This window comes from Thunnus thynnus, chromosome 21, assembly GCF_963924715.1.
Source record: "Thunnus thynnus chromosome 21, fThuThy2.1, whole genome shotgun sequence".
Classification (NCBI taxonomy): domain Eukaryota; kingdom Metazoa; phylum Chordata; class Actinopteri; order Scombriformes; family Scombridae; genus Thunnus; species Thunnus thynnus.
The window spans coordinates 24,583,371-24,599,957 of record NC_089537.1 but is presented as its reverse complement, the minus strand read 5'-3'; the positions used below and the strand labels follow the sequence as shown (position 1 = coordinate 24,599,957).

The 16,587-nt window shown below is 39.6% G+C and overlaps 1 protein-coding gene across 1 annotated transcript in view; it reads right to left on the bottom strand.

The window, feature by feature from the left end:
• Nucleotides 1-15,245, bottom strand: part of vopp1b (VOPP1 WW domain binding protein b) — a 51,980-nt gene extending 36,735 nt beyond the window's left edge. The window contains exon 1 of the mRNA XM_067577865.1: nt 14,562-15,245. Within this exon, the coding sequence (XP_067433966.1) occupies nt 14,562-14,612 (51 nt within the window). The 5' untranslated portion in view covers nt 14,613-15,245. The remainder of the gene's footprint in view (nt 1-14,561) is intronic.
• Nucleotides 15,246-16,587: the final 1,342 nt, after the last annotated feature.

Here is a 16,587-nt window from a genome sequence, read left to right as displayed (position 1 = left end):
GCAGTTATTTGTATTAAACAACACCACTTTGCATTGTCATATGAATTGAATACTTGAAAATTGCACAAGAATTTTTACTCTCCACCCAACATGATGTGGATGGATGATGAGACCACATATGTAATGCTGCTATCCTGTCTTAAACAGCAAGAATCACTGCTGCAATTAAATTAAATTATATGCAAAGAAATTAGTTATGATTTGTTTGACTTAGGAAAAAACATCCATTGCAACTTTAACTGTTAGATGTTTAGATTTCTGATCAAATTGATCCAATGCAATGTGGGCTTAATGCATCCCACTTACATACTGCATGTAAGTGAAATCCCTACATCAAAAAACATTCAGAAGATCAAAATCACTAAGTCATTTCAACCAAACACTTCCAGGAACTGTGGAACTAGAGGGACCAAATTCAGGAAATAAAGTAAGAACTACAAGTTCATTTTGCATTCCCTGTTTTTCCATTGCATCTGACGAACAATGTAGATTATACAAATTAGACCGATGACAAATTAAAAAACTACTGAGGTATTTAAAACACAATTTTCATACACACTGAAACAGCAACACGGAGGCTGTGATTAAAATAGAAGGAATATGTGGAACAGAAGAAATGGAGTTGGAAATGTAAAGAAGTAAATCATCTGCATATAATGAGACCTTAGGCTCAGTGTCTTTTCAAATAATTCCATTTAAGTATGGGCAGTGTTGCAAGGATATGGCAAGTGGCTCAACAGCTATTATAAATAAAAGAGGGGAGAGTGAACAACCATGTCTCGTGGACAACCTTTGGAGCTGAAAATAAGGAGAATAAACATTGTTGGAGCAGGCAGACGCTACAGGCGATGAGTACAGCAGCTTCAGCCAGAACACAAATTCAGCAGAAAGGCCAAATTTTAGCATAGTGACAAAGGCGTATTTCCATTTAACCTGGTCGAATGCTTTCTCAGCATATAAAGAGAGAATTATTTCTTGAGCTTTGGGTGGGGATGGTGTATAAATGATATCAGATAGCTGTCACAGATTGAGTTGTGCCCCTGAATAAAACCAGTTTGATCAGTAGAGATGATTGAAGGCAAGACTGTCTCCAGCTGAAGAGCAAGAGCCTTGGCTAGAATTTTGTAATCAACATCGAAAAGCGAGATATGCCTAAAAGATCTTTCTCTTTTTTGGCTAATAGAGAAATTGAAGCTTGAGTTAGTGTTTTGGGAGTCAAAGGATTCAATAAACATCAAATCTAGGAGTAGAAGTGATAGCAATGTGGAAAACTTTAAAAAATTCAACAGGGAATCCATCAGGCCAGGGAATTTCCCACTCTACATAGCTGTGGGGAGCTGTGTGTGCTCCAGTAATTTCAGATAAAGCTAGTGGCTGCCCGAGCCCAGAATTGAGTTGACCACTGACTGATGGTAATTCTACGTTGTTAAAGAAAGAGTTGATCAGGGATGGTTGTCTGGACGCTCTGAGAAATACAAGGATGAGTAAAATATAGTGAAACATTCATTTATTGCCTTGTGTTTGGGTAATATGCTTCTGGTGGGAGATTGAATTTGGGGTATCAATCAGGAAGAGATGGATTGTCGAGGTTGGGATGCTACAAGTTTGCTACCTTTCTCTCCATGTTCTTAAAACTTGTGATGAGTTTTCAATAGCAATCGTTCTTCCTTGGAGGTCGATAGCAGATCATATTCAGTTTGAAGACATAGCCTTTCCTTGTACATATCAGGGTTAGGTGATAGAGCATACTGTTCATCCAGCATAAGGATAGCCTGTGACAGCTCCTTGAGTTTAGCGAACTCCTGTTTGTTGATGTTAATATGAGTGGGAAATAGATGTTTATAATGTCTTGTAGAGATCTCAAACATGAGCCCAAACTACACACAACTTTTATGGTAAAAAAATATATTAGGAACCACTGGTTCAATCTAAAGGCCCTGCACAGCCATGGGATACCCACATCTTATTATGGATGATTAGAGCTCTTCGCAGGAGTACGTAAAATTGAACTTACGTTCCACTACTTCTCCAACCCCCCCACCCCCCACACACACCTTCTCTCATGCTCATTCACTTGTGCTCTCAACTAATTCACTCTCTCACTCTCTCTTTTCGAGATGACTGGACTGCTGTGGAAGCCAACAGCAAAGCCTAACCTTGTATTTAACATTAATTAACATCAAGAAATTTCCACTTGTGTCTGTGTTTGACCGATTAATGATGGTCAGCCTTACATACCCTGCACCCATAGTTCTTGACACATCAGAACATACAAGTTTGCATGCTGGTCTCTTTGCCATTTACATGTGGTTAAAGATGATTTCTTGGAAAAAAGTGGGAATTACTACCCACTTTGCTGTTGCTGGGAAGTGCTACCAGCAACAGATTATAGGAAGACATTGGACAAAATGTGTCATTAGAGCGATGATTAAAATATAAGCTGTTTTTGAAACTATTCAAAAACAAGAAACAACCCTAATCCACATTACTGCAGTTAAATTTTTTTACAGCACTGATTCATGCTGTAATCCTCACCTCAATAAAACAGTGTATAGAAGAGAATAGCCAGGAGGATGCCACTCAAACATTAACATAGGTCCCAAAAAACAAGATGCATTACTTACATAAACATCCAGTGGAAAGCTTCTGGAAGGTAATGCAGTTACACCCTGAGGATGTCCCCTCCTTTTACTTCCATGTATCAGGTTGAATTACAAAGCTGCTCAACTATTAAAGCCACAGTGTGCCTCAAGCATCTTCTCCCTATCTTTCCCGCATTATCCTCCCAATTTGGAATGCCAAATCCCCAAGGCAATGTGGTCGTCTTCCCTGATATCCTACTGTTCATGTGCTGCCTCTGTGACACCAGGGGCCAGCTAGAGGCATAAAACTCTGTAAGTTCACAAACAAAACTCTATATACACAACACAGAAATATATGTACATAATTATCTGTTTCATCAGATTTAAAACCATACATACTATACACATTGTGTTTTACAAATCCGAATGTTTGTGAAACTGTGTGTGATTTCCACTATCACAGGTAGCTACAAAAGGATGTAGACACACCTTTGAACAGCTGTTTGAATATTGTTTGTGCCTGCTCCACCAGTCATCAGACAACAGCAAAGATCGAAGTATAATTTGATTTGTGTTTCATATTTTAAAATTCTGCATGGAATGGCACCTCCTCCTTTAAGCCACTTCAATAAAGTTACAGTATGGACAGTCCCTCAAGGAAAACAAACATAGTTTCCATGACAACAGTACTGTCACATATAGATGCAGCAAACTTGGACAATCAATTTTTTCTGAGAGAAGAAAATCTTTGGAATACTTAACTGAAGGAAATGAAGAACTGTGCTGCATACAGCATTTTAAAAATCAAACTTATATTGTTAAAATATACTCATATATACTCACAACATTTTTATAGATATAGATTGTTTGTTTTATACCTATCTGATTGTCCTAACAATCTTAAACAAACATAACAAAGTTGTGATACATTTTCTCCAGTTTTTTTCCCTCAATTTGTTTGTAACTTTGCTATGCATATAGTGCTTTTTTAACTTTATTTATAGGTTTTTCAGAAAACATACACACAAATATCAAAGCACATATCCCCCACGCTCCCCGGACACCCAAAAAATAAACAAATTGGAGAAAGAGGGAAAAAAATAACAGTAAAATAAAAATATATAAATAAATAAAACAAATAAATGTATTAATTAAACGTGTGAAAACAAAGGGGCTTTGTTTGTTACAATCGGAAAAACTCAAAAGTCAGACACTTAGTGCAAAGGTATATATACATATATGCACACATAAACATGCACACATATACACATGCAGAAATATACAGTATATACACATACTCACACACATATAAAGACATATACATACCTACATATCTCAATACACATATTTAAATAAAGACAGACATAAATATGTATACCCTCATTTAATAAACAAAGACAGGCCCATCAACAATGACTCATGAATGAGGCACTTTTCCAGCCAAATTATCCCGAGCATTCAAGTGTCACCCATTCTTAGTCCTAAAACTTGGAATAAAAAGGGTAGTCAATTGAGATGGAAGAGATCTACTATAATATTTATGAAACAGATAGCATAAGAGTGAATTCTATAAAACCAAATGTCCCTAAATTTCTGATGGGACTGTTATGAGTAGCAGAGCAGGTGGACCCAAATGCAGAGACTTCAGGCTGATCAAGGCTGAAGAACTTCTTTATTTTGAGATAGTATGGGCAAGAACAAAAGTTGGCTGAGCAGAGCAAAACCGAATACAAGACTAAACTGAAGAAACGAAATGAAAGAAACGAAACGAAACAGAACAAAGGATCCAACAAAACTGAACTGAAAACCAGGACAAAAACACAACTGAACTAATCAAACAACAAGGAGCAGGTGGCAAGACACAAGGGTAGGCTGGGAGCTGATAGGCTGAGGGAAACACAGGGAGCAGGGCTGAGCTGTCGAGACTGATACAGGGCAAGTGTGAAGGTAACAGCAGGCTGGGGAATAACACTGAGAGCAGGGCAGGGCTAACGAGCTTGATGCAGGGCAGGTGTGGAGGGAAAAAATGGGCTGGGGAGGAGTACAGGAACACAGGAGGGAAACACAGAGCAAACAGCAAACCAAAACCCAGAAAACAATACCTCTTAATCACAAACCAGCATACATTCACCTGTCAAAGAATATACAAGAATATAAACCCAAGTACACAAAACCATAAGCTAACTAGTAATGCAAGACAGTCCTTCAAACTCGACTGGACTGGACAACAGAAGCGTAACCACGAGAACAAAAACACAAAGAGTCCAAAAACCATGAGTCCATGACATGTTATCTGAGTTTTTCTAATGGAAATGAGGATAGCTCTTCTTTGATCCAATTTGTGTATGATGGGGGCTTATCAGACTTCCAGTTGCGGGAAAGAAGTCTTTGGGCGTGAAGTGACGCAAATGCTATAAAGTTAGCTTGGGGTGTAATGATGTCAACACCCTCACTGGAAACTGCAAAGATAGCAGTAATTGGGTTGGATTCAATTGTTTTGGGCATTCCCAAAACATGTACCCAACTGTGGCTGGGTTCAGGTGGCACCTAATACAAGCAGGATCAACGCTAGGATAGAAATTGGACAGTTTTCTCTCTTGTGAAATGTACACTTTGAATTGAATAAGGCAATGCCTACGACAAAGGGAGGTGGTGTGAATGCACTGTAAGGAATGTTTCCGCATCTCTTCAGTGAGCTCGATGTTTAAATCGTGCTCCCAGGCTGATTTTGCTTTGTCCAAGGAAGGTGAACCATTAGCTTGGATAATCTTATATATTTTAGAAACATTTCCCTTGGTATCTTGGTCCCAGTCCAATATGATGTCAAACATGCTCTTTACTGGTAGGACAGGAAACAAGTAGTGTTCTATGGCGAAGCTGCAGGCCTGGAGGTATCTAAGGTGTGGAGGTGTCTTTGGTATATTATGGTCCTGTCGGAGAATTTCAAATGAGGCAAAAGTGCCATCTATGAATTGGTCACTAAAGAAGATCAAACCGTTGTTATGCAACATTTGAAACGTTGCACCAGTCTGGGAGGGAGGAAAAAGATGGTTATGTGTCAAGCAGATATGGTCACATGTACTAAAAGATGTATGTATGCATGTACTGAAATTTACGTATTCTGAATTGACGCCAAATTCTGAGCTTTTTAGAGCTTTTATCACAGGATTATTGACATATTTGATAGTTCCCCCAGGTAGTGGAGAACTCAGTAAAGGTATAGGAGACATTGGGATTAGACAGGGTTTCCATAGGGGCCCAGGTGGGGCCACTTTTATTTTTGTTTCATTTGCGATTCATTAATTTAATTTAGCTATATTGGCAGTAATAAAACATAAAATTAGGCAGTCCCAGTCCTACTGTTGACCTAGACATCTCCAAAAGGGTTCTTTTTGATCATGGCTTGGAACTATTCCAAACAAATGCAGAGATGTGACTGTCCAGGTCTCGAAACATAGATTTAGGTGAAAAGAAAGGAATCATTTGAAACAGATAAAAGAAATGAGGCGTTACTGTAAGTTGAATTGCATTAACCCTGCCTACCAAGGAAATCAGTAGTATTGCCCATTTTACAACATCCAGTTTTGTACAGTCTAATAAGTTTTTAAAGTTATGGCCATATAAATCTTCATAAAATTGCGTGACAGTAATTCCCAGATAGGCAAATAAAAGATGTTCTAGCTTAAACGGAAAGTTATTTTAGTTAAGATCTAATGCTATTTGATTAATAGGAAAAAGTAGACTTTTGGAAGAGTTTAATTTATAGCGAGAGTCTTCTGAAATGGTGAAACATATCTATAAGGCGAGGTAAGGATTCTACTGGGTTAGATATGTAGAGAAAGAGGTTGCATGCATAAAGAGAAACTTTTTGAGGAGAGCCTCCTCTCAAGAAGCCAGCTATCTTTTCTTCTGCTCTAAGGGCTATAGCCAAGGGTTCAATAGCATTAGTAAATAAATATGGAGATAGGCAGCAGCCTTGTCTAACGCTGCAATGGAGGAGAAAGTCATCTGAACATATGTAATTTGTGTGCACTGATGCTTTCATAAAGTAGTATGATCCACGTAATGAATGATGGGCCAAATCCAAATCTTTCCAGAGCAGCAAGAAGGTACTTCCATTCAATCCGATCAAATGCTTTCTCAGTATCTAGGGAGAGCACAACTTCAGCTTGCTGGGCCGAATGAGAAGAGAAGAGCACATTAATCCTTTGAACTCTGCAATAGAAATGGTCCACCAGTGTCTACATTGGTATTTTTGCTTATTGTGATGTCATTTTTTGGAGCATCTTCAAATGCGTCATATCCCTAGAATCTGTACAACCTAAGCTAAAAGGTTATGTAAGTCAATAAACCATAATAATTGATAAAGGTATTGAAATTGTGTCATATATTTAAAAAATACTAAAATCGGACATGTTTTTTCATCAAATTTTACTGAATAAACACACAAACACATTGATCCAAAACATTTCTGAATGGAGAAACATGAGCAAAATATTTCTTAACATTCCATAAATTATTTGAACTATGTGCATTTTTTAGTTTTTGAGATATGCTCATTTTTATGAGCAGAGTGCAACGGCGTTTTGTTAGTTTCATCTGCAATAGACATATTTCCCCAGTGCCTACATTGGTATTTTTGTTTATTGTGATGTCATTTCCCAGAATATCTTAAAATGCTTCATATCCCTAAAATCTGTACAAACTAAGCTAAGAGGTTATGTAAGCCAATAAACCATAATGATTGCTATAAGTATTGAAATTGTGTCATAAATTAAACAAAATACAAAATGTGTGTTGGGATGCTTTGCCTCTGGGTGGTCCTCTGTTGCTCCTTCACCTCCAGTAGGGCTAAAACAAAGATAAATGAAAATGACATTAGAAAAAACATAAAAAATATATCACTAAAAATAATGATGAAATTGAAAATATAATCCTTTCACAAGCAGAAACATTCTGCCTTGTGCAGAAAGTCTGAAACTTCCAACACCCGCGAAAATCACACACACCGGCCATACACACACACACACACACACAAGCGAAAATCACACACACACACACACAACCCACCACACACACACACACACACACACACACACAAACACGCCATACACTTGTTTCTCGTGTGTGTGTGGCCGATGTGGGAAAAAAACACACACCCACGAAAAACACACGTCCGCAAAAAAACCCAACTCTCTAAAATGTAAAAAATAAACAAATAAATAAATAACAATCCCTAAAAAAATGTACTTACATATCCTGATACATAGATTGATGGTCTTCATCCTCACTGAAGGAGTCCGGATCAGAGGAAAGCGCCTCTTCTGTTTGGTCACCACCCGCGAACAAAACCTCCAAAGTCTTCTTTTCTTCGCCATTACGACAAAAAAAAGACACGTATATGCTACAAAAATACACTCTCTCAATATCTGAATCTGAATCTCTCAATTTTCTCTCAATCTCTCTGACTTCGACCTGTTTCTCCGCTTTGCTCCACTCCGCGTCGTCACTACGTTTTACCCGGTTTTATTACCCACACATAATGTAATGTAATGCCACCATCATCTTCCGACACAAGCGTACAACGTGATTACGTGAAAGATGAGAGCCATAGCTTTCAGCTGCTAAAAGAATGAAAGCTCTAGCTGTTATGGTTTTTATTTTAGATCTATTAGAATTGGACTATGTAAACAGCGACCGTCTGTTTTCAAAGGGTTAAACAGTCTACGCATGTTGTAAAAAGATTGCCTGCCCTGTAAAAAACCAATTTGGTCAGGTGCAATGATGTTAGGAATCACAGTTTCAATGCATTGACAGAGGATCTTGGTGAAAATGTTATAGTCAGAACACAGAATGCTTATAGGCTGCCTTTTTTTTGATAGAAACTAAATGATTGCCTGTGTCATCGTTTCAGGTAGTTTTTGTTCATTTTGAAGAAAAAGATTCATAGAATCCTATGGGAAACCCATCTGGACCTCAGTCTTCAGCAGTAACCGTTCCTAATATAGTTCAGGTTTAGGGTCTGTGGAAAAACTCTTGTCTGTATCTGTTATCTGAGCAGACAGTTCTGAAAGATGTTTTGTGCGTCTCCTCTAAGGTAAGCTTTGAGGGACTCCCAGATTATAGTGTATGACATACCCTGGGTTAATGTCTAGGTAAGTGTCAATTTGATCATTGATAAACTTGATAAATTTATTAACTGAACAGTAACAAAGGGTCTAGTCGCCAAGTGCACTGCGGTGCTAAACTACTGAGGAAACGCATATCTAAATGAACCAGCCTATGGTAAGAGATAACACTGCTGTGATACTGGCAGTTTGTGACTAATGGGAGAGATCCATTATCATGCAGGAAAAAATCAATTTGTGAATACAAATGGTAAACTGGCGAGAAGAGCAAGAATTGTTTAGCTGTAAGGTTTACATTTCTCCATGAGTCTGTAAGTTTGTATAAATCAATAAATGACAGAAGAACCTTACCAGATTTGGAAATTGCACTATCGGGTCTGGATCTGGACTTGGGTGCAGTCCGCAGCTCAACTCACCTCCCAAAACTAGAAGGATTTGTGTAGAGATCTGGTAGTTTAGCTATAAAGCGGGAGAAAAACCGTGGGTTGTCCCATTTCGGACCACAGACGTTAGCTAAAACAATTTGTGAACCAAAAGGTTTTACTGAAGTTAGAACAAAAGGAATTTCCTTTTTGATCAGTATGGCTGTGCCTCTGGACTTGTCCTTGTATTTGGAACAAAATATCTGTCCAATGCAGGCCTCTCAAGTTTGGTGTGTTCGTTAGTGCAGAGTTGATTCCCTTGTAGAAAAATAATTTTGGAGCCTAGAAATTTCAGGTGTGCAAACTCACACACTCACTTGTGTTTAATTGGATGGTGGATTCCTTTAATATTCCAGCTGGTGAGTGGAATAGAAGCCTGAAGTACTGGAACTAGGTGATGTCATAATATATTAAAAGCTGTGCATTGGGATCAAGTGGTTGGGGTCTGGATAATTTAAAGTCCCCATGTTTATTCAATTCAAAATGAAAGATTGTATTAAAAACAAAAGAAAAAAACAAAACCAAACAGTAAAAGAAAATAAAATGAAAAAATTGAGTTCTAAATCCCTATGTAGATCTCCCCCCAAATAGAAGATCACACTAATCTCCTCTACACTAAGGAAGTAAAAGTACAATAAAAGTGCTTGTTGTCCATGAAAATACTAAACTAACTAAGGCCTGTAGAACATGTCTTGACAGACTTTTAAGGCACAAAAAGCAATAATAGTCAGAATAGTATAAACCTTATAGCAGCAGATGGAAATAGTATCATCAAAAGCAGTCACAATGGCAATAAAAGTAATAGCAACATCATGCAAAAATAGCCCAAACCTGAGGTAGAAACATGAGTATCAAAATATAGCCCTTAAAAAGAAACCAAACCTATAAAATATTGAAATGGAACAGTCCAGAGTGGATACTTACATAACCGTTATGCCCACATTTGGCATCAGAGAACACAGTTATATTTTCAAGTATCAAAAGGTGGAGGAAAATATTGTCTCAAGGTGTCATTATCACTTTATATGCTTCTTATTTTTTGTGTAGGCCTCATCTAGAGACTAGGATGGTGTCTGTCCATTTGATCTGCATGAGGAGTGATGGTCTGCGTGACATAGGTCTGCGTCTCTTCTGGGTTCAGGAAGATCTTCTCCATGCTGTTATAGGTGATGCGAAGTCGGGCTGGATGGGAGATACCGAGCTGGACTCCTTCTAATCCTCTGAGCTGCTGTCTGACGGCACTGAAGGCTGCCCAGGCCTTGGCCACCCGTGCAGTGTAGTCAGGGTAGACTGAGACGGTCACGTTCCTGTTTTTCCCTGGCAAGATGCAGTACATTGGCACAGTCACTGTGATAACGAAAGCGTGCTACAATGGTGCTGGAGTGCTTTGGCACCAGCTGTAGTGATCTGTGGGACCTGTATATCGACGGGGCATCATCTAAGTTGAAGGGTTCCTGCAAGGTCTGCAACCAAAGTTGAGGAGCAACTATTGGGACCCTCTGGCACCCCCACAATCCTAATGTTATTCCTCCTGGATCTCTTCTCTAGATCTTCACATGTATTTTGTAATGAGTCAGTCAGAACTTCCAGCCATTTTACTTCCTGTTTCAGACCCTCATCGTTGTCAGAGCAGGCAATGAGGCTCCATTCTGCGTCTCCCATGAAATTGCGCAATGTGGTTAATTATGTGTTCTTGGCTATTTTCAAACCCCTTTCTAACCATGTGAACATCTGCTCTAATTATTGCCATTTTGCTCATTAAGTGCGCTCTGACCTCCATTTTTAAATACGATAATACATTTTTTTAAAAGTCTGCAAGCAAGGAGGAAAGCAGCTCACATTTAAAGTCTTCCACATTGGGAGCCACGCTGGGGGCTACAGCACCACGGTCTCCTTTCTCACTCAAGGTCGAGGATGCAGCGGATGAACTAGGCCTCGGTGCGGATGTGGCAGTTTGACATCCTTTAGTGGTCTTGTGAGCCATGGTACAGTGTGGATGTTAGTCTAATACCTTAATAACACTGTGTCAATGGACAAACTTTGAGTAAAATGCCTTTAAATTGATTATGTAATTGTTTGTTCTGGAGAGCTAGATGATGCACTTCCTACATTCCTATATTTTATCTGTTTTATTTATTCCATGTCTGGACCACAGGTATAAATTAGCTGTTGCACTAACCTAGGCATATTTACACTGATACTGTTAAAATGTCAAATTCGATTAATGTGTATTGTCTCCTATGAATACACAAATACAAATTGTATTCACAGATTGTGTTGTATTAGTATGAGGTTATCTCAAAGTGAGCCGCTGTCATTACGCACAGCTTTGGCTGTATAGAACACCTGTATCATTAATTCATCATGTGTACCTGTACACCACCATTAATCAGTGAAATTGGCAAACAATTTAAACTAACTAACCATCAAGTTTTATTATTGAAGCGCATCTTATTTTTCTATCTCTACCTGATCAGATCACCCTCAGAGGGATTGTGTATGCACACATTCTCTTTTTATAAATAATCATTTATGTGTGGGGGAAATTGCATATGGATGGTTTTAATGTAATGTCACAAACTGATTCCCAGTGAAGCTCATCAACTGAAGTTGGAGCTTAACACGTAGGAGGCTCACACTGTCCGACCAGTCCCATCCACCACTCCTACCAGTCAGTGTGCACAATTAGTCTAGTGCATAATTAGCCATGAGCACTGTTACATTGGCTTGTCACTATGAGTGCATTTTTCAAATGAGAGCACACATCACTCACAGTCTGATTTGGCAAAATGCTGTCCCCCCTCCGGAGAATACACTGTTCAACCATTATAAATGTGGCAAACTGGTACCAAATGGTTTCACACTGAATACAACCTGAAGTATATCTAGTCTCTCTGACAAAATCTCAAGTTATAATGGCTACTCTGCATTGAGATTTACCTCTTACACTGCCATCAAACACAAGATCAAACCATGGATCGACAGCCCGCCGTGGCTTGAAAATGTTTGGCTGTCCCTCCGGTTAGCTTCCATCACATGATCATGTGATGTACACCAGCTGCCCTTCAACTGGATAGCAAAGCTGTCGTCATCATTTGGCTCACGTCACTAATGCTACAGGTGTTAAGATTTGTGTAATGTTGAGGTTTATGTAAGGTTTGGGCAGAGGGAGGGCTCCATCAGTTATCCAACACTTGTTAACCACTGTCCATGCATAAATGCCCTCACAGCACACCAAAATCAGGGGATGAGGGAAAAGTTTTGGCTCTCTCAGTCCCCTTGTCACCGAATACGTGACTAAGTTTTTAGGCACACACACACTCTCAGTCCCGTAGAAAGCTCTGTCATTCACTGTGAAAAAGAATCACTAACTTACTATTATTATCTGAAAATTCTAATTTGGTGCAGCTCCCAGGCTGGACACTTAATTATAGTGATATGTATCTAAACCTGCCAGGTGTATACAATAGACATATCAAAAAAAACCTGTTTAAATCAGTATTATCTGTCTTGATGTCCAAAAGAAGAAACCAAAAAAAGAATAGGGCTGTCCCGAACACCCTTTTTTGGGCTTCGAAGCTTTGGCAGCAATTATTCAAATTTATTCAAAGCGTCACTACGACGGGGAGCAGGGTGTGTGTGTGTGTGTGTGTGTGTGTGTGTGTGGGGGGGGGGGGGGGGCGGGTGAAGGAGGAGGGTGTGTGGAGATGGAGCCACGCTGCTCACCAAAATGAAATGAAATAAATTACAGCCTTAGACTATAAAAAGTTGGGATGTACCAGTTTCTTTTGGCAAATCTGGCGCTCAGTTTTTTGGGAGTCTTCCTCACAGATGGTGTATAAAGTTATTCCAGATGCTTGACAACTTTTTGGACATCTTATCAAAGCTGTAGTCACATGTCCTGTGACGTTGCATTGGGCATGCAAGGTTTTGCGGGTAGACAAGACGAGAGGAGGGGTTTAAAAATTTAAAATATACTGTGTACATATGTGTGAATATTCAAATACTGATTTTGCCATTTGAATACCATGGCATCAAACAAACTAAGCTTTGAAGTGTTACTGATTCTAATTCCACACAATATCCTGTTTTCACTGAAGAGTTGTGTCCCAGTGTCTGACTGCTGTTACACAATCTTTTCCACCATGACTGACACAAAGTTATTGACAATTTTGAGGGTCGAATCTGTTGAAAATGAAACTACAACATCAGCAGTCTCACTCCAAATGTACAAGTCCTCAAAAACATTTATCAAAGAGAACACAGCAGTACCAATAAAAGGTCTAAGGGCTCGATTCCCTCCAGGCTGCCTGCTCACATTCAAAATGGATGTGCTCACTAAGTCAGCTGAATGAAATAAAATAATAATGATGCCGGTTAATAATACATGAATAGACATGAGTGTCAGCGGTCCTGGACAGGCAGGGAGAGTGGAGATCGTGACCACATTCAGAGCCCTGTAAAATAAAATTAGAGCTCATTGATGGCCCCTCATCCTCCTTAAATGATCCTTAAATCCCAAACGACATATAGAACATTCCCATGACTGCCAATTATACTCATTTTAAGACATCAAGAGTGCCTGAGTTATAAGGTAAGAAAAGAGCAACACTTTGGTGACACTAAAGTAGCTTCACAAAAAGAATAAATGTATCAAGGCATAACTAATCTATGTTAGGTTTTGGGGGGGAAAACATAATCAGACAAAGAAACAATGAACATCATTGCCTACATCTGGATTCAGCCTCCTACCTACTGTTTACCTATACAGTGAGTGTTTGTCCTACAGGCCCAGTAACCCACTGAGGAGTTATGGGGGTCTGGACACAAAGACAAAGGATGATAGAATCACAGGTAGCCTACTTGGAACAGGGGAACAGTTCAATCTGGTTTTGTCTTCAAAAGGGACTGAAGTAGTCTCCGTCCGTCTTTTCAGAGGCACATTATTATCCAATCAGCAGTAGCTCTTTAGATATTTCTGTTGTTGTCCTCAGGACTCTTTGCATCACCATCGAGATGGTGCTAGATACTGAAGCAGCGCCAACCTATCGAAAAGTTAAGATTTTATTGATATCAAGTGCTTCTTTGTGCATGCCGAAGTTATCAGAAGATGCCTTATATCCTACAAAGACCTCAATTTGTCCTCTGTGGTGTGTGTAATTTTGGCGTCAAGCGCGGAAATATTGAATAATGTTAGGTATGAATTGAATTTGGCGAGCAACGCTCTCAAAACAATACCGAGCGGCACACAGAGAGCAACATGACAGACTGCTGCCTGCTGGCAGAGCGATAAGCCCCAAAACAAAACCACTGACTGTCGCTACATATTAAACCCACTAAAGGGCAACACTGTCCTTCAACCAGACGCGCTTGTCTGTCAAATCTCTGATAACATGCTCGCTAATGATAGCAACAGCAGGCTTCCTCACCTCTAGAAATAGCCAGAGTGTCAGGGCTAAATCTGCCAGTGGATTCCTCATATCTCCGCCGGAGGAGAGTGAAAGCCGAGCTCCGCTTCTGGAGGTAAAAAAAAAAAGGAGGACGTGGAGGAGATGCTCCTTTTATCACTGTGTCGGTTTCATCCCGTTACTGCAGACAACCAGAGATGAGATCCAGCCGGTCCGACGCGGAGTCCTTCGGGTGATGAAGGCAACCTGGCTGACGGTCAGACGGTTCACAGACGGAGATTAATGGCATGGTGGGAAGCTGCATTAGCCTGTGATGTGGGCTTATTCCACGCCCCTTTCCCAGCCCCCCACCACCACCACCACCACCCCACCCCACCCCACCCCACCCCGCACACACACAGGGGGTGCATCCCAAGTCTCTTAAATTGCATCCACGTTTCCCTCACTTAGTTCCTCCCACCGTGGATGCAAGGAGAGACGCAAGGAAACCAAGCGAGGAGAGAGGAAACGAGGACATTTGTTTTAAGAGACATGAGACGTCCTCTCCTCTGAAGCGTCACGTGAAGCGACGTCCGTTTCTGATGACGGCGACAGCTGATCACAGCTGGATCAGCTGTCAGTCGGCTTTAACAGCTGTAGAAACTTCTGATGGAGTTTGTGTCTGTACACATGTGCACTGTGCTAACACTAATAAAGGTTCACAGTTATCACCGCTAGAGCTGTTTCCTGTCTGCAGCCTGTTACCTGTTTAACAAACACCTTTATATTATTTATTGATTATTTGCATCTGTATTTTTTGATAATCCTGACAGTGAATTCATCATTCAATAAGTCAGAATATGATCAGGGTGTCTTCTGAACACTGGAAAATATGTATTTGGCTAATTTTTCAGGGCAAATTGAGATGATTTAACTCATATCAAACCTGACGACGATCAGACTTATCAGTACTGATATTATATACCTGTATTTGTTATTATGTTCTTATATTTTTATTTTATCTTGTTTATCTTTAAATGTTATCACTGTGATATAGTACCCTATCACATTTTCAAAATTCAAGATTACTTATTGTCATTTCTCAGTACTCACATACATTCCGTTTCTCCCAGGCTGAAAACACTGCACTTGTAGAATAAACTAGTTTAACAAACTTAGCTACTAAAAATAGTAGTTTCAGAAATGTAAGTAAAAGAATTTGATCATTTCCATTTCAAATATGCCACCTCTCAGAACAGGTGGGAACAATATTTTTATAGACAGCATAAAAATGATACTTTGTTGTTTTCCAGGAGGAAAGTTATCCATGTTGTCAGCTAGAGTTTGTACTGCAGAATACACAGAGTGTAAAGGCTAAACAAGTGCTGAGTAGTCATAGCTCCAGTCAGCTTACACTTACACAGGTATTCTCCAAAAAGTGAAATAGTCTACAGTCTACTCATGTTCTATGAGAGGAATAATTATTCTAGATGCCACTTAACAGTAAATAAGCTGTAAATACCAAACACATTTGCACGTTGGAAGACCCACCACTCTGTCTCTTGTTCACTCAGATACAAAAGTGTTTTGGGCAGCTGTTGGACATTTTCTGCAAAATCAGGAAAACCTTCAGCTCTCTTCCTCATTGAACGTGCTGGCACCAGCTCCTGTCTTCATCTGAGCCTACACATTTTTGGTATTTGCATGGAAATGGCAAACACTACCTGGGTTTATTCTCTGTGCTTTGACTAGGTTGCCGTAGTATTAATATGTACAGTAATATTAAACTGTTAAACAACTACACATTTTTTTTTTAAATGGCAAGAGGCAGCATGTGCATGCGTCTAGCCAATGTCTTTTTCTTTTGTTGGTTGCTGAGCTTCCTTCTATTGACAAGTTTTATGTTTTTTTTGTTTTGTTTTGTTTGTTCCTCAACCTGGCCACACAACATGAACTGCTTTGTTTTTGCCTGGTAAAAATAGCAAATAAACCATACATCTGGTGAAAATTATTCCTCCCTCCGTGTGTTGTTCCTCCACCACTCAGCCAATCCTCACACTGTCTCTGC